The 17,706-nt window shown below is 43.7% G+C and overlaps 1 protein-coding gene across 1 annotated transcript in view; it reads right to left on the bottom strand.

Moving 5' to 3' along the window:
- Positions 1 to 592: 592 nt before the first annotated feature.
- Positions 593 to 17,706, bottom strand: part of LOC147112758 (uncharacterized) — a 50,408-nt gene continuing 33,294 nt past the window's right edge. Inside the window, exons 8-11 of the mRNA XM_085998218.1 lie at positions 17,483 to 17,563; positions 16,657 to 16,731; positions 9,175 to 9,264; positions 593 to 3,385 (exon numbers count right to left, since the gene is read on the bottom strand). Of these exons, the coding sequence (XP_085854344.1) occupies positions 1,551 to 3,385; positions 9,175 to 9,264; positions 16,657 to 16,731; positions 17,483 to 17,563 (2,081 nt within the window). The 3' untranslated portion in view covers positions 593 to 1,550. The remainder of the gene's footprint in view (positions 3,386 to 9,174; positions 9,265 to 16,656; positions 16,732 to 17,482; positions 17,564 to 17,706) is intronic.

Here is a 17,706-nt window from a genome sequence, read left to right as displayed (position 1 = left end):
GAAAAGGACTGCATGCATAAATTATGAAAATATTTTGTGAAACTAAAGTGGTTTACTACGTTTAGTTTTAAATTAATTTGCTGGATAGCTATGGTAAAAATCTTAAGTGGAAGATTGAACCCTACATGGTTTGAAGTTCTGAATGCAGTGACACATCAGCCACAGTGGCATTCAAAACTGCTGCAATATTTGCATCAGTATGTACTTGAAGATGGTACAGACCTAAATGGCAACATCCCTGAGCTTTGTGGAGACCAGCTGGTCATTTCAGACTAGCATCATGAACAGGTTAATCAGAGAACCAATCTGTTCTGCGAGACCAGCATCTTGCTCAAGATGTGTAAGCTTATAGTTTGTAAAATCACCAAGATGCCATTTGGTCCAAATGTAATACAGCACTTCCCGAGGCCCGTTCAATATTGTATTTATTGTTATAAAATCTAAGATGAACGTGTTCATACTGTTATAAAATCAAATGTAAACATGCTCAATATTGTTATAAAGTTGATGCATATTATACATATACTTCTGCAGACGAGAGTAAATTGGGCATATAAACAAAGTTATATCTGGTTCAATCATTTATTTGCACATAACAAAACGAAGGCATTACTAATACGATTTGAAATTCAGGTTAATATTTAGAAATTCTTTTAATAACACTGTCATTTCAAGTGTAATCATTAAGAAAGATCAATGTGTGCGTTTGATCTTTTGTATTTTGCTTTTGAAGAAAAATGGAACCATTGTATTAATGTTGTTTATTGCTTTTGAAGAAATAGTGGTGGTACACTAAAATATGGAAATCATCATACAACATAATCTAATACCTCAAGTTCTAGAATTTAAAGTATTAAATTAAAAATAATGGATATTGCAGACTTTTTTAAGTTGGATCACAATGAGGACAGTTTAAAACTGTAGTTACACTGTAACTAGCATTTGCGCAAAACAGTTTTGCTTCATACTAACATTAAAGTTGTAATGTGAATCCAGAGTCTTAAGCTTGTCCTGATTTTGGAGTGAAGTTAGAGTGAGATTTCCAGATTTACATTACAACTTCAAAACTGCTTTTCACTGATGCTGCAGTTGTAATGTAAGTGCAGCCCAAAACTGGCATTTCATGCAGCTAGAAGCATATTTTTCACATTGATGGAGAGTATCTCGATGTCATGCACTCAAGTGGAATTATGTCATAAAGTGACCAGTGTTATAATAAAATATTCTTAAATCAAAAATTTGAAGTGACCAATTGGCAAGAATGCACATAATAATTTCTGATACTATATTTGTTAGAAGATCAGCTTTTATCCGTATGATCTGTACACACACAATGAGGCTAAAAGATCTTGCCTTCAGCAAATGTGCTATTTTGATCAATGTAGTAACATTTACTTCCCTGGAATACATGTTATTCCTTTAAAATACTGCAGTGATTTATTACACTGACATTTGTTGGATATTTATGTCATATTCATAAATGTCCTTACAACCTCAACTGACTTTGTCAGATTTAAACTCCCAGTTCTGCCTTTTTAAATTGACATACATCATGATGGTGAAATTAACAATCCAGAAAAGGATGAATACATATATTCAGAAGAATATAAGCCATTAGACTTTTCTGCAGGTAATTGTACATATACTTTGTCATCTTCATCCAAATGTAAGATTGCAGTTCCTGAGGCATGATCAACATATTGCGGTGCATATTCATCATATGTATACATTACAGGTTCATCGTTTTTATATAATCCAACCCAAACACTTGCTTCCTTGACATGTACATGATAAAAAAATTGGTAGATTCCAGATATTTCACACGTAAAAATTCCCTTTGATGAATCATAGTTGCTATTTGAATTGGTCAGTATTTTATCAAACACTATTGGTTGCCCTGTTGAAGGGTATGGCTGTGAAAGAATGGCTGTAAATGCTGGAACAGGACTCACCACTTCATCTGAACTGATGTAACCATATTGGCCTGTGTATTTTCCTTTTTGCATAATAATTTCTCCTGGTGGGCCTGCTGGTCCTGGGGATCCTGGATTGCCTGGTAGTCCGCTTGCTCCTTTTGGTCCAGGTGGACCACGTGGTCCCTTAATGTTTTTTCCATCAAATTTACTTGGAGAACCTGGTGGACCTGGGACTCCGGGATCTCCTTTTTCTCCAGGGTGTCCTGGAGAACCTGGAGACCCAGTTGAACCTTTTGAACCAGGTATTCCAGGATGACCTTTCTTTCCTGGTTCACCTGGATGCCCTAGTGGCCCTTGAGGACCTGAAGCACCTGGACTACCTGGTTTTCCACGTGGCCCAGTAATTCCTGTAGCACCTTGTTTGCCCGTTGGACCGTGTGCTCCTTTTGCACCCTCTGCACCTGGCTTTCCTGGAGACCCTGCCTTTCCAGGCTCACCAGATGGTCCAGGCTCACCTTTGGAGCCTGAATGCCCTTGTGGACCTATTATTCCTGGATGGCCTTTTGCTCCTGGTGCACCAACTGTACCTGATGGACCTTTTGGGCCTTTATCTCCTGGCAGCCCAGGTGATCCTACAGGACCACGAGCTCCAGGTCCTCCAGATGATCCTTTCTCTCCTTTCACTCCAGGTTTTCCAGTCGAGCCAGTAGAACCAGGGTGTCCTTTGAGTCCTGGCAGACCTGGCTTTCCTACACCTGGCAATCCAAGTATACCTGGCAAACCTTGCAGACCAGGATGACCCTTCATCCCAGGAGCTCCTCGTGGTCCTTGTGCTCCAGGCTTTCCAATCCCTTGTTTTCCAGGTAGTCCTGGTGGACCATCTTGGCCTCCTTTACCTTGATGTCCAGGTGGCCCTGGTGATCCCTTTTCACCTTTGTGACCTGGTTCACCTTTAAGACCAGGGGCCCCTGTGTGTCCTTTACCTTCTTGTCCAGGTGGTCCTTGTGGACCATGTGGTCCTGGAGAACCTTTATCACCGGTTCGCCCTGGACTTCCAAGTCCTTTGTCCCCTTTTGGACCAGCTTGACCTGGATATCCTGGGTCCCCTTTTCTTCCAGGAAATCCAAGTGTTCCTGGCGAACCTGGTGATCCTTTAGCACCTGGTTTACCAATGACTGATAACCCGGCTGGTCCAGGAGGTCCACTGGGTCCTGGAGGACCTCTTGGCGCTTGCATCCCCTGAGATCCCTTGTCCCCTTTTCGTCCAGGAGCTCCTGGCACACCTGACCTTCCTGGTTCTCCTGGACGGCCTGGTTTTCCAATAGCCGATAATCCTTGTGGCCCTGGTGGTCCAGGCTTACCAGGATGTCCTGGCAGCCCAAAACCTGGCTTTCCTGGGTATCCTGGTGGACCATGTGATCCTGCTGGTCCAGGTGGACCTGGTGGTCCTGGCTCTCCACTTTGTTCTTCTGTTAAAAAGAAATAAATGTCATTCAGATTATGGTGTTATGACACATTTACTGTGCACTATATGTTGTATGCCAATGTGAATTAACATAAGAATATAAAAATTAGAAGCAGGAGTAGGCCATTAGGCCCCTCGAGCCTGCTCCGCCATTCAATAAGATCATGGCAGATCTTCGACCTCAACTCCACTTTCCCGCCCGATCCCCATATCCCTTGATGCTCCTAGAGTCCAAAAATCTATCGATCTCAGCCTTAAATATGCTCAACGACTGAGCATCCACAGCCCTCTGGGATAGAGAATTCCAAAGATTCACAAGCGTCTGAGTGAAGAAATTTCTCCTCATCTCAGTTCTAAACGGCCGGCCCCTTATCCTGAGACTATGCCCCCTAGTTCTAGAGTCTCCAGCTAGGGGAAACAGCCTCTCAGCATCGACCCTGTTGAGCCTTCTCAGAATCTTACATGTTTCAATGAGATCACCTCTCATTCTCCTAAACTCCAGAGGGTATAGGCCCAATCTACTCATACTCTCCTCATAGGACAACCCTCTCATCCCAGGAATCAATCTAGTGAACCTTCTTGCACTGCCTCTAAGGCAAATAAAGCCTTCCTTAGGTATGGAGACCAAAACTGTACATGGTACTCCAGGTGTGGTCTCACCAAAGCCCTGTACAATTGCAGCAAGACTTCTTTACTCTTTTACTCCAACCCCCTTGCAAGAAAAAGAAAGACTTGCATTTATATAGCGCCTTTCACGACCACCGGACGTCTCAAAGTGCTTTACAGTCAATGAAGTACCAGCCTACCATTTGCTTTCCTAATTGCTTGCTGTACCTGCATAGTAACTTTCTGTTTTTCGTGTGCAAATCCCTCTGAACATCAATATTTAATAGTTTCTCACCATTTAAAAAATATTGTTTTTCTATTCTTCTTATCAAAGTGAATAACCTCACATTTCCCCACATTATAACCCATCTGCTACCTTCTTGCCCACTCATTTAACCTGTCTATATCCCTTTGCAGACTCATTGGGGTAGATTTTCATAAAGCTGTCGGGAAGGAGGCAGGACTACAACTTTCGGGCTTTAGTCCCACCTACATCGACGTTAGGCCAATCCACACGATTTTCCCTTGATTGACCTTGTTAAGCCCGCCCAGCGGGCTCAGCAGGCCAATTAAGGGCCACCTGGCAACAGGTGACGTCACAGACTGAAATTTCATCTGTCACGAGGTCTTGGCAGATGAAATATCAGTGTTTCACAGCTGTTTGAAGCTGTCAAACACTGACAGTCTGACTTCTAACCTGAGCCCTTCTACACAGACTCAGTTAGAACTGTCACCGGCAATGAAAGCTGAAGGCTGTCACTTTTGACAGCTCGCAGCCATTTTGCTTTCAGTGCCGGCTGAGTGATGGACTCCCGAAACCTAGAGGAAGAAAGGCTGTTAAGGTAAGTACAGGTAATTTAAACTTCTTTACACACTTACCTTTGCACTCATGCACCCATCACTTACCTGAACACCGACATCGCGACCCCTCCAAGTCCTTCAACCCGATGGCCCGACTCCTCTAACCTGGCGTGGTTTGGAGCCGTCGGGGAAACCCACACGACACCCCTCAAAATAGGGATTAGGCTAAAAACTGCCTGTTAACAGGCAGTTAGTTGGCACTAATCCCTTCTCGCCTCGGGTCGGCGAGTCCCAGTGCGGGGCGGGTACCCGCCTCCCTTGAAACTTATGTGGAGGTGGTTTTTGGGTGAGATGGTGTCGGGACCCCCGATTTCAGTATTTCCCGCCCCCCACCACACGCCTGAAACCCCGCCTGACGGCTCCAGGAAGATCGACCCCATTTTGTCCTCCTCACAGCTTACTTTCCCACCTAGCTTTGTATCGTCAGCAAACTTGGATACATTACGGTCCCTTCTTCTAAGCCATTAATATAGATTGTAAATAACTGAGGCCCAAGCACTGATCCTTGCCACACCCCACTAGTAACAGCCTGCCAACCTGAAAATGAACCTTTTATTCCTACACACTCAGTCCTTTAGCCAATCATCTATCCATGCTAATATATTACCCCCAACACTGTGAGCCTTGTGTAACAACCTTTTGGTGTGGCACCTTACTGAATGCTTTTTGAAAATCCAAATATACTGCATCCACTGGTTCCCCTTTATCTACCCTGCTAGTGACATCCTCAAAAAACTCTTAACAAATTTGTTAAACACAATTTCCCTTTCATAAAACCATGTTGACTCTGCCTAATCATATTATGATTTTTTAAGTGCCCTGTTACCATTTCCTTAATAATGGATTCCAGCATTTTCCCGACGACTGACGTCCGGCTAACTGGCCTGTAGTTCCCTGTTCTTTCTCTCCCTCCTTTCTTGCATAGTAGTGTTACATTTGCGACCTTCCAATCCACTGGGACCATTCCAAAGTCTAGGGAATTTTGGAAGCTCACAACCAATGCATCCACTATCTCTGCAGCCACATCTTTTAGAACCCACGCATGTAGGCCATCAGGTCCAGGGGATTTGTCGGCTTTTTGTCCCATTAGTTTCTCAAGTACATTTTCTTTACTTATATTAATTACTTTAAGTTCCTCACTCATTAGACTCTTGATTCCCCATTATTTCTGGTATTTTTTTGTGTCTTAAATTCCATAGTTTTTTGTACTTGCCCATATATCTTATTTTTTTATTTATTTATATATATATATATAAAAGGATCGTGGTGTCTGTCTGTCTGTTTGTCCGGGCATCACTCAAAAGTTATAGAGCGTACCTACACATATGTTATATCAAAAGAAAGCTGATGATTGGGGGAGTGTCATAGGCATATTTACTTTTTGGTCAGACAAAAATTGTTCGGACAGTATACAAAAAAGTTCAAAAAACCGACAAAATCCGCTCATTAGCGGCTTACCAATCATACCGCTCATTAGCGTTGAGTGACGTGATGGTTGACCAATCCTACGGGGGGAGCACGCTGCGTCACGGGGGGGGGGCGTTTCATGGCGTGTGTGGGCGGGGCCTAATCCTTCAAACTGCCGTTAGTGCGGGAATGGGAAAAGCAAGCTGCGGCCATTGTTAGTTTGGGCGTGTTGCTAACTCTGCCTCTGTCCGACCATGGGCCCCAGTCGCACCCTCACCCTCCTCCTCCTCCTTCTCTCCGCTTTCTCCCCTCTCTCCTGTCACCCCAGCCTCTCCGCTCTGCAGGATGTCACTGCCGAGCTCTTCGGGTCGGAGGCCCGGGGCACTGTGGCCGCTTTCGGAGTAGCCTGGGTAGGACTGATTTACAGGTGAGGAGTGTGTTTGTTGTTCACGTTGGGCGGCGGGCCGGAGCGGGAGCTCAGCTCGAGTGACTCGGGCCGGGCCTCAGGCGCTACGCCGCCCATGGGGTCTCTGGGGCGGCGGGCCGCAGCGCGAGCTCAGCTGGGGTGACTCGGGCCGGGCCTCTTCCTCTCTTTGTCTCCTTCCCTCACTCTCTCTCTCTCTCTCTCTCCTTCCCTCTCTATCTCTCTATCTCTCTCCCCTTCCCTCTCTCTCTCTCTCCTTCTCTCTCTCTCTCTCTCTCTCTCTCTCTCTCTCCTTCCCCCTCTCTCTCTCTCTCCTTCCCTCTGTCTCTCTCTCTCCTTCCCTCTCTGTCTCTCTCTCCTCTCTCTGTCTCTCTCTCCTTCCCTCTCTCTCCTTCCCTCTCTCTCTCCTTACCTCTCTCTCTCTCCTTCCCCGCAGTGTCAATCAACAAGGCGCAGGGGCAGACTTTGCACTGGCACCGCCGGGCACTCCAGCTCGTACTATATAAAGTACCTTGGGAGCACAAAACCAATTTACCAGAAAAATACAATTTAAAGGTAATATATAGATGAATTATATGCAAGAGTCTAATAGTGAATAATGAGATGTTAAACTGACCTTTTTAGATGAACACTTCATTATCATTTGTTGAAGTGGAGATAAAAAAATCTGCTGCTTAAATAGATTCGGCTTTCATTTGAATGGGAAACGTGTGGCTTTACCAAAAAGTTCTTCGATAGATTTTTTTATGCAATATAAATTTAATAGCAGTATAACAAACTACAGTATTGAGTATTGAAGTACTGAATACTAAAACCATTTATGGTTGACTTTTTTAAATGAAGTGTACATTTTGGCATTACTAAGATATCCATACTTGCATGCAAAAATATCAATATAACAATATCTTCAGACCACGAAAGGATAGCCAACTGTTTACCATTGTCTCTGAGCTATGAACATAATGTATTGTTTTGTAATTTATATTATGTAACATATTGTTATCTCTTATTTGCAGTGTATGTATGTCCAGCTCTGTTTGGGATCTTGCAATACTATTCACAAACTGCAGAATTAATCTCAGGATATGGTTTATCAGTATTGAAATGCACGCAGGATCTGGATGAGCTAGTAACGTTAAAAGCTGGCTGTGCTAAACCCAATCTAATTCTGGGAAGTATGGAATTGAAGACCTCTGCCAGTAACCCTGATGGTCTTTATGGGCTATGCGGTGGTTCCCCCATTTTCATCCCAATGGCGGATGCCCGCACCATTGGGGTGCATCAAAGGCACTTGCCTATACCCAGAGGAAGGAAAGTTGGCCAATCGCTGGTGGGGGAAGGGGGTGATGGGGGGTTTGAGAGGATACCCAGAAAGGAAAGCTAAGTACCCCTATGGCTTCCTTTGTAAGGGAACGAATATGAAAAAAAATTACGTGGCTGGGGACACAGGAACTACTGGCTTTTATAATCTCCAGCCCAGTCACCCCTAGGCCACTGGCCTTGTTTGGGTCTGGTGGAAACTCCACCTCTTGCACTCCCCCAGTGTAAGGCTGTGATCCAGAGTCTTTGGGTTCTGACCAAATCTGTGGCCTTTTTGGCAGGAATATACCAGAAGTGACATGGGTTTTTGGCCCCATTATGATTATTTCAGAATAGAATGGAGTTGGTGGGGGGTGGCGGGGGGAGATTACTGCACAGTTGGTTAACACACTATATTTTAAATTGGATAAAATGTCCACTCTGTACATGCTGGAAGGGGCCAAAGTGAAATGAGAATAGTTATTCTCAATCAGGAGCCTACTAGATCTGTACACAAAAATCCCTACTTCTGTTGTCTCGATCGCAGACATCGCCACTCTGACCAATTTCTTGTCACTCACATCTTTCTACCTCCTCCCAACCTCACTTCCTTCTGCACCTGCCCTTGAAAAACTATTCTCCCCAAGTCACTAAACCCCAACTTCTTTTCTCCACTACCAACCATCTACTTAATAGCTTTACTGTAATATTAATGTTATAAGCATTTTAACCCATACTGTATAAGTAAAATGTTTGACAAACATTATTTTGTCTTTGTCTTTTTGCTTATTTTTTTCCTTCACTAATTTTTCTTTTTGCTGTTTCATTATTTTAATTCGACTGTTTATTTTAACATTTTATATTATTTTACTTCTAAATTTTAATTGTATTTTTATCCCCATGTCTCCATTCTTGAGCTGGGAACAATGTTTGTAAAAATGTGGTTCCTGATCGGCTGAAAACTGCCCAAAATTCAACTGAACTGTGAAATGGTTGAATACGGATTTGATTCCATAATTGAAGTGAACATCTGAATCTTGACAAGTTTTCTGAATGAAATGACTGCTTGGTTCTATATTCCAAGTTTATATGCAATGGTAAACAATAAAATAAGATTTTCATGCACATAGTTCATATAATCTTTATAGTATTTTAAAACTATTCTGTTCTGCATGTAATAATTTCATGTGGCTTACCTGAAGAAGAAGAGGAGGAGGAGGAAGAAGAAGAATCGGAGTCATTGTTCTCCCCATTGTCTTCCAAATCATGGCCATTAGATTCATCACCTATTTTGGTAAAGACAAAAAAGTATATATTTTCATTTTAAAGTTTATTAATCACATTGCAAGTGTTGTTTCCAATGAACTTTTTCTGTCTGCATCACAATTTTTACGGAATAAAGTTATGAGCACAGTTGTGAAATAGGAATCTCTGCAAGTTAGTAAACTCAAAGAGGGTCAACATTTTACAAAGAGAGATCAACATGGTTTGCTCTTGAGCTGATCAGTGGTAGGAACAGGGAGGAGGTCCTGCTGAGGGAGTATCAGGGAGTTAGGAGTGAAATTAAAAAGCAGGACCTCGAGGATAATAATCTCAATAATGGCATAGAAACAGTCAGATCAGAATTAACACGTGGCTAAGGGCTGGTGTGGGAAAGAGAGATCCTTTTCATGGGACACTGGCACAGGTACTGGGACAGAAAGGAGCTGTACCCATGGGACAGGCTCCACCTGAACTGGGATGGGACCAGTGTCCCAGCAGAAAGGGTAAATAAGGAGGTGGCAAAGGCTAGTAAGACGGGGACGGGGTCTACAAGAAATGAAACCAGCCTAAATATAAACAATACTGGAAAGGAGAACATAGGAAAGAGTAAAGTCAGGGAGGGCATTGATGGCCAGGGAATAAATAGAGTTATAGAACAGAAGTGTAAAAAGATGGTTAAAAATAAAGTGAAAGGAACTGCTATTAAAAATGAGTTAAACTGTCTGTACAGCAATGCACACAGTGTCCGTAATAAAACAGGGGAACGGAGGCAATAATATGTTGCGAGAAACCAGACATAGTAGGGATTACTGAGACATGGCTACAGAAAAATCAGGACTGGGAATTAAACATTGCAGGATATAACATATTTACAAAAGATAGAGAGGGAAAAAGGGGAGGTGGAGTAGCTGTACTTATTAGGGATAACATAATGGCAGTAGAAAAAAAGTGATGCAGCAAGCCAAAATTAGAATCCATGTAGATAGAGATAAAAGATAATAAAGGATCATTCACACTAATACGCTTAGTCTATAGACCAGCTAATAGTGAAAGGGAGGTGGAGGAAGAAATATGCAAACAAATTAGGGAAATGAGCAAAAAGCATAGATTAATAATCATGGGGGATTTCAACTACCCGATATTAATTGGCCAGAAGAGGTAGGTAAAGGGGATAAGGGAATAGAGTTCCTACAATGTGTACAGGACTCCTTTCTAACCCAATATGTAAGAAGCTGAACAAGGGAGGATTCGCTATTGGATCTAGTAATGGGGAATGAACCAGAGCAGATAAAAGAAGTAGAAGTAGAGGAACATCTAGGCAGTAGTGACCATCATATGTTACGCTTTAAGATAATAATTGAGAAGGACATAAGTATGACGAAGACCATGGTAATAGATTGGAGAAAGCCAATTTTGCGGGGCTGGGAATAGAACTTGGGAAACTAAAATGGACAACAATAGTGGCACACAATGATGTAGAAGGATTAATTACAAGAAAACATTAATAAACTTGAGGAATGGGCATATAATTGGCAAATGAAATTCAACATAGATAAATGTGAGGAATTACATTTTGGTAAGAAAAATAGGGAGGTCACACATTACTTGGAAAATACGAATCTAAGTGGGGTAGAGGAGCAAAGGGATCTGGGAGTACAAATACACAAATCACTAAAAGTAGCGACGCAAGTTATCAAGGCTATAAAAAAAGCAAACCAAACACCAGGGTTTATTTCTAGAGGGATTGAATTGAAAAGTAGGGAAGTTATGCTAAACTTGTATCGAACCTTGGTTAGATCACCCTTGGAGTATTGCGTACAGTTCTGGTTGCCATATTATAAAAAGGATATAGAGGCACTGGAGAGGGTGCAGAGAAGATTTACAAAGATGATGCTAGAAATGCGAGGGTATACATATCAGGAAAGGATGAACAGGCTGGGTGTCTTTTCTCAAAGAGAAGGCTGAGGGGTGACCTAATCGAGGTCTTTAAAATTATGAAAGGTTTTGATCGAGTGGATACAGAGAGAGTGTTTTTACTTCTGGGGAAGAACAAAACTAGAGGCCATCAATATAAGATAGTCACCAAGAAATCAAACGGGGAATTCAGAAGAAACTTCTTTACCCAGAGAGTGGTGAGAATGTGGAACTCGCTACCACAGGGAGTGGTTGAAGCTAATAGTATAGATGCATTTAAGGGGAGGCTAAATAAGCATATGAGGGAGAAGGAAATAGAGGGTTATGCTGATAGAGTTAGATGATGAAAGCCGGGAAGAGGCTCGAGTGGAGCATAAACGCCAGCATGGACTGGTTGGGCCGAAATGCCTGTTTCTGTGCTGTATATCCTGTGGAAATCAAGTTCAATATGGACAAATACAAGGTACTTCATATTGGAAGTAAAAATGGAAGGCATGTATTCTCCATGGGTGAGATAGAATCTACCGAGGGAGAATTTGAAAGGTTGTTGGTTGACTTGTCGCTCACTACATCTGAACTTTGAGGTGACAGAAACAAAGCAAGTAGGATGCTGGAATATATTACCAAATTATTTCAATTCAAATCCCCAGCAATCATGAGAATTTGTACAGTACCTTGGCCTTGCCTAGAGTATGGCGTAGAGTTCCAGGCACCAGAATGGATGGCCATAAGGGGCCATCCAGACCCTAGGTGGCATGCAGAGGAGAAAATAGGATTGATCGCCGGTATTCCAGGGAAGAGCTGTGAGGGACAACTTGATAAGCTAGGAACAGTTCATTCTTGAGAAGGGACCCTCATAGAACAGCAAGAACTTGTATTTATATAGCACCTTTAAGGTAGTAAAATGTCCTAAGGTGCTTAACAGGAGTGTTATCAAACAAAATTTGACACCGAGCCACATAAGGAGATATTAGGGCAGGTAACCAAAAGCTCGGTCAAAGAGGTAGGCTTTAAGGAGCATTTTTTTTTATTCGTTCATCAGATGTGGGCGTCGCTGGCAAGGCCAGCATTTATTGCCCATCCCTAGTTTCCCTTGAGAAGGTGGTGGTGAGCTGCCTTCTTGAACTGCTGCAGTGTGTGTGGTGAAGGTACTTCCACAGTGCTGTTAGGGAGAGAGTTCCAGGATTTTAACCCAGTGATGATGAAGGAACGGCAATATACTTTAAAGTCAGGATAGTGTGTGACTTGGAGGGAAACTTGGAGGTGGTGGTGTTCCCATGCGCCTGCTGCCCTTGTCCTTAGGTGCTGCCAGAGAAGCCATGGTGAGTTGCTGCAGGTTATCTTGTAAATGGTTTACACTGCAGTCACGGTACGCCGGTGGTGGAGGGAGTGAATGTTTAAGGTGGTGAATGGGGTGCAAATCAAGCGGGCTGCTTTGTCTTGGATGATGACGAGCTTCTTGAGTGTTGTTGGAACTGCACTCATCCAGGCAAATGGAGAGTATTCCATCACACTCCTGACTTGTGCCTTGTAGATGGTGGAAAGGCTTTGAGGAGTCAGGAGGTGAGACACTCACCGCAGAATACCCAGCCTCTGGTCTGCTCTTGTTGCCACAGTATTTATGTGGCTGGTCCAGTTAACTTTCTGGTCAATGGTGACCCCCAGGATGTTGATGATGGGGGATTCGGCGATGGTAATGCTATTGAATGTCAAGGGGCGATGGTTAGACACTTGCTTGTTGGAGATAGTCATTGCCTGGCACTTGTGTGGCATGTATGTTACCTGCCACTTATCTGCTCAAGCCTGAATGTCGTCCAGGTCTTGCTACATGCAGGCATGGACTTCATTATCTCAGGAGTTGTGAATGGCACTGAACACTGTGCAGTCATCGGCGAGCATCCCCACTTCTGACCTTATGATGGAGGGAAGGTCATTGATGAAGCAGCTGAAGCTGGTTGGGCCTAGGATACTGCCCTGAGGAACTCCTGCAGCGATGTCCTGGGGCTGTGATGATTGATCTCCAACCACCACAACCATCTTCCTTTGTGCTAGGTATGGCTCCAGCCAGTGGAGAGTTTTACCCCCGATTCCCATTGACTTTAGTTTTACGAGGGCTCCTTGATGCCACACTCGGTCAAATGCTGCCTTGATGACAAGGGCAGGCACTCTCACCTCACTTCTGGAATTCAGCTTTTTTGTCCATGTATGGACCAAGGCTGTATTGTGGTCTGCAGCCGAGTGGTCTTGGCGGAACCCAAACTGGGCATCAGTGAGCAGGTTATTGGTGAGTAAGTGCTGTTTGATAGCACTGTCGACGACACCTTCCATCACTTTGCTGATGATGGAGAGTAGACTGATGGGGCAGTAATTGGCCAGATTGGATTTGTCCTGCTTTTTGTGGATAGGACATACCTGGACAGTTTTCCACATTGTCGGATAGATGCCTGTGTTACAGCTGTACTGGAACAGCTTGGCTAGAGGCACGGCAGCCAGGATATTGTCGGGGCCTTTTCTGTATCCAGTGCACTCAGCTGTTCCTTGATATCACGTGGAGTGAATCGAACTGGCTGAAGACTGGCTTCTGTGATGTTGGAGACCTCAGGAGGAGGCCGATATGGATCATCCACTTGGCACTTCTGGCTGAAGATGGCTGCAAACGCTTCAGCTTTGTCTTTTTGCACTCGTGCCGGGCTCCACCATCATTGAGGATGGGGATATTCATGGAACCTCCCCCTCCCGTTAGTTGTTTAATGGACCACCACCATTCACGACTGGATGTGGCAGGACTGCAAAGCTTTGATCTGATCCGTTGATTGTGGGATTGCTTAGCTCTGTCTATAGCATGCTGCTTCCATTTTTTAGCATGCATGTAGTCCTGTGTTGCAGCTTCCCCAGGTTGGCACTGCATTTTTAGGTATGCCTGGTGCTGCTCCTGGCATGCTCTTCTACACTACACTCCTTATTGAACCAGGGTTGGTCCCCTGCCTTGATGGTAATGGTAGAGTGAGGGGATATGCTGGGCCATGAGGTTACAGATTGTGGTGGATTACAATTCTGCTGCTGCTGATGGCCCACAGCGCCTCATGGATGCCCAGTTTTGAGCTGCTAGATCTGTTCTGAATCTATCCTATTTAGCACGGTGGTAGTGCCACACAACACAATGGAAAGTGTCCTCAGTGTGAAGACGGGACTTCGTCTCCACAATGACTGTGCGGTGGTCACTGCTATCAGTGCTGTCATGGACAGATGCATCTGCGACAGGTAAATTGGTGAGGACAAGGTCAAGTAGGTTTTTCCCTCGTGTTGGTCCTCTCACCACCTGCCGCAGGCCCAGACTGGCAGCTATGTCCTTCAGGACTCGGCCAGCTTGGTCAGTGGTGGTGCTACCAAGCAACTCTTGGTGATAGACATTGAAATCCCCCACCCAGAGTACATTCTTTTAAAGGAGACTAGAGAGGTGGAGAGGTTTAGGGAGGGAATTCCAGGGCTTAGGACCTTAGCAGCTGAAGGCACGGCCGCCAATGGTGGAGCGATTAAATTCGTGGGTGAGGAAGAGGCCAGATTTGGAGGAGTGCTGATACCTTGAAGGGTTGTAGGGCTGGAGGAGGTCACATAGAAGTTTTTGATACTTAATGAGATAGAGATAACATGTACAACAGCCTAGTGGTTGTGGTACTGGATTAACAACTCAGAGGTGATGAGTTCAGATCCCACCATGGCAAGTTGTGAAATTGAATTCAATGAATCTGGTTATTGTAAACAATCCCTATGAAGTTCAGTAATTAGGAGTTACGGGGAGAGGGCAGGGACGTGGACGTGAGTCTAGATTCGGATCAGCCATGTTCCTATTGAATGGCGGAGCAGGCCCGAGGGGCAGTATGGCCTACTCCTGCTCCTCCTACTTATGTTCTAGTAATAAAACAATTGGGTGGCCCGATTAATCCTTCTCACCAACATCTGGTGGGAGTTGGGTGAGCTGTCCCACAGATTAGTCAACCTGACAGTTGTACTCACAGAACCACATTTATCGGGCAACTTCCTAGACTTTCCCATCATCATCCTTGGGTTTATTCTGTTCTACCAACACAGTGGTGTACAGTCGGGTTGTAGTGGCCCTGGGAATCATTAACATTGACTGTTGATCCCATGAAGTCTCTGCTTCAGGTCAAACAAGGTGAAGGAAACTGCCAGCTTATCACCACCTACCACCGCCCCATCCCAGCTGCTGAGGAGTTAGTACTCCTCATCGTTAAATATAATTTGGAAGAAGCTATGAGGGAAACAAGGGTACAGATTGTCCACTGCCAAGAGGGACTTGTTAATAACACTGCTGGCTGAGTCCTGAAGGACATAGCTGCCAGACTGCACCTCTTTACTATGCATGTAGTCCTGTGTTGTGACCTCATCAGGTTGGCACTTCATTTTCAGGTACACTTGGTAATGTTCCCAGCATGCTCTTCTACATTTGTCACTGAACCAGGATTAATGGCAATGCAGGAGTGAGGGATATGTTGGGCCATGAGTTTACAGATTGTGATGAAATACAATTCTGCCGCTGCTGTTGCTGATGGCCCACAGCACCTCATGGATGCCCAGTTTTGAGTGTCTCGATCTGTTACTAATCTATCCCACATAGCACGGTGGTAGTGCCACACAACATGATGGAGAGTGTCCTCAGTGTGAAGATAGACTTGGTATCCACAAGGACTGTGCAGTGGTCACTCCTACCAATACTGCCATGGACAGACACATCTGCAATAGGCAGATTGGTGAGGACAAGGTCAAGTAGGTTATTCCCTCATGTTGGTTCTCTCACCATCTGCCGCAAGCCTAGTCTGGCAGCTATGTCCTTCAGGATTCTGCCAGCTCGCTCAGTACCGAGCCACTCTTGATGATTGACATTGAAGTCCCCCACTCAGAGTATATTCTGTGCCCTTGCTACTCTCAATGCTTCCTCCAAGTGTTGTTCTATAGGGAGGAATACTGATTCGCAGCTGAGGGAGTGCCATAGGTAGTAATCAACAGGAGGTTTCCTTGCCTCTGTTTGACCTGTAGCCATGAGACTTCACGTGGTCTGGTGTCAATGTTAAGTACTCCCAAGGCCACTCTCACTCGACTGTATATCACTGTGCCCCCCACCTCTGGTGGGTTTGCCCTGTTGGTGGGACAGGACATATCCGAGCGATCATGTTTTTAAAAAGAAAGAAATAGTTTCTACTTTATACTTTCCTGTTGATGGGGTTGCCATCAAAATATAGGGATTTAACAGTTTGGGTTTAGGAGTAATGTAACAAAACTTTGCTTAGTTTTTGTGCTTTACATAAAAAGTTTAGATTTCCTTTTATATAATACATGTTAAATCTACTGATGTCTAAAGTTAGTAAATAACAGATATGCTATGTAGAAGAATGAAGTCGTATTTTGATTGGCATATTTGTTTCAGATTTGCATGCGTCAAAAGGAAAAATTTGCCTCATGCATAAAAAAAAAGTACGGCTTACTTGTAGAATTGGCGTCGCTATTCTGTCCATTTTCTTCAGATGATCTCCTTGAATACTGTCCCTTCACCTGATGACCTGTTTTGGAAAATACAGTAAAATCATACTTGATGAATACTCTTTTTAGTTTGAACGTTTCAGAATGTACACTACATAAAGTAAGATTCTTAAACTAAAACATAACCGATGTTTCACCAGCAAGTATTTGTCTCTATCCTGAGCTTTACAGAAGAAAATTTTAAGTACAAATAGTAACTGCGGTCTATCTACTCTAATTAATAGACTTCAGCTAGGCATTGAATTATTTTACATGCACAGGTGTAAAGGACAGCTCTCCCAACATGGCCATCAGCCCATAGAGATTGCTTTAGTCTTATCCTGATAGAAAACAGGGTTGTTGCTCATAAGTCCATCCGATTTTATTCTTCTTATTGAATTCCATAGCAATTACTTATAACTGGTGGCCTGCTCAGCCACTTCAGAGAATATTAAAAATCAACCACATAGTGTGGGACTGGAGTCACCTGTATGCCAGACGCAGTTAGGGTGGTGGTCTTCCTTCCTTGAAATAATTCAGTGACTCAGTTGGGTTTGCACAACAATCCGGATGAATTAAATTCGGTTTCACAGCTTACCATGGTTGAGTTTGAACTCTCAACCTGTGGGTTACTAGTGTAGTACCATAACCAGTAGACTACTGTGCAGTCCTTAACTCCACATTTACACAAGTTTATCACTGTTGCAAAGTGAAAGCTTCTTTGCACCAGTGTTCAACTTGTAATGTGCATGCTTCTGCAAAGAAAACTCAATAAAATGACTTGTTACTTACTGCCAGAATTGGAGTGACCATTCTGTCCATTTTCTTCAGAAGACGATCTCCTTGAATACGGTCCCTTCACCTGAGGATGACCTGTTTTGGTAAATACAATAAAATCATACTTGGTGAATCCTCTTTTATTTAAACGTCTGTTAACGTACACTACATAAAGTAAGATTCTTAAACTAAAACATAACCGATGTTTCACCAGCAACTATTTGTCTCTATCCTGAGCT

The sequence above is a fragment of the Somniosus microcephalus genome, chromosome 9 (genome assembly GCF_052327205.1).
Source record: "Somniosus microcephalus isolate GS21.2 chromosome 9, FLI_Smic_1.0, whole genome shotgun sequence".
Taxonomy (NCBI): Eukaryota; Metazoa; Chordata; class Chondrichthyes; order Squaliformes; family Somniosidae; genus Somniosus; species Somniosus microcephalus.
This window is presented reverse-complemented; position numbering and strand designations above follow the sequence as displayed.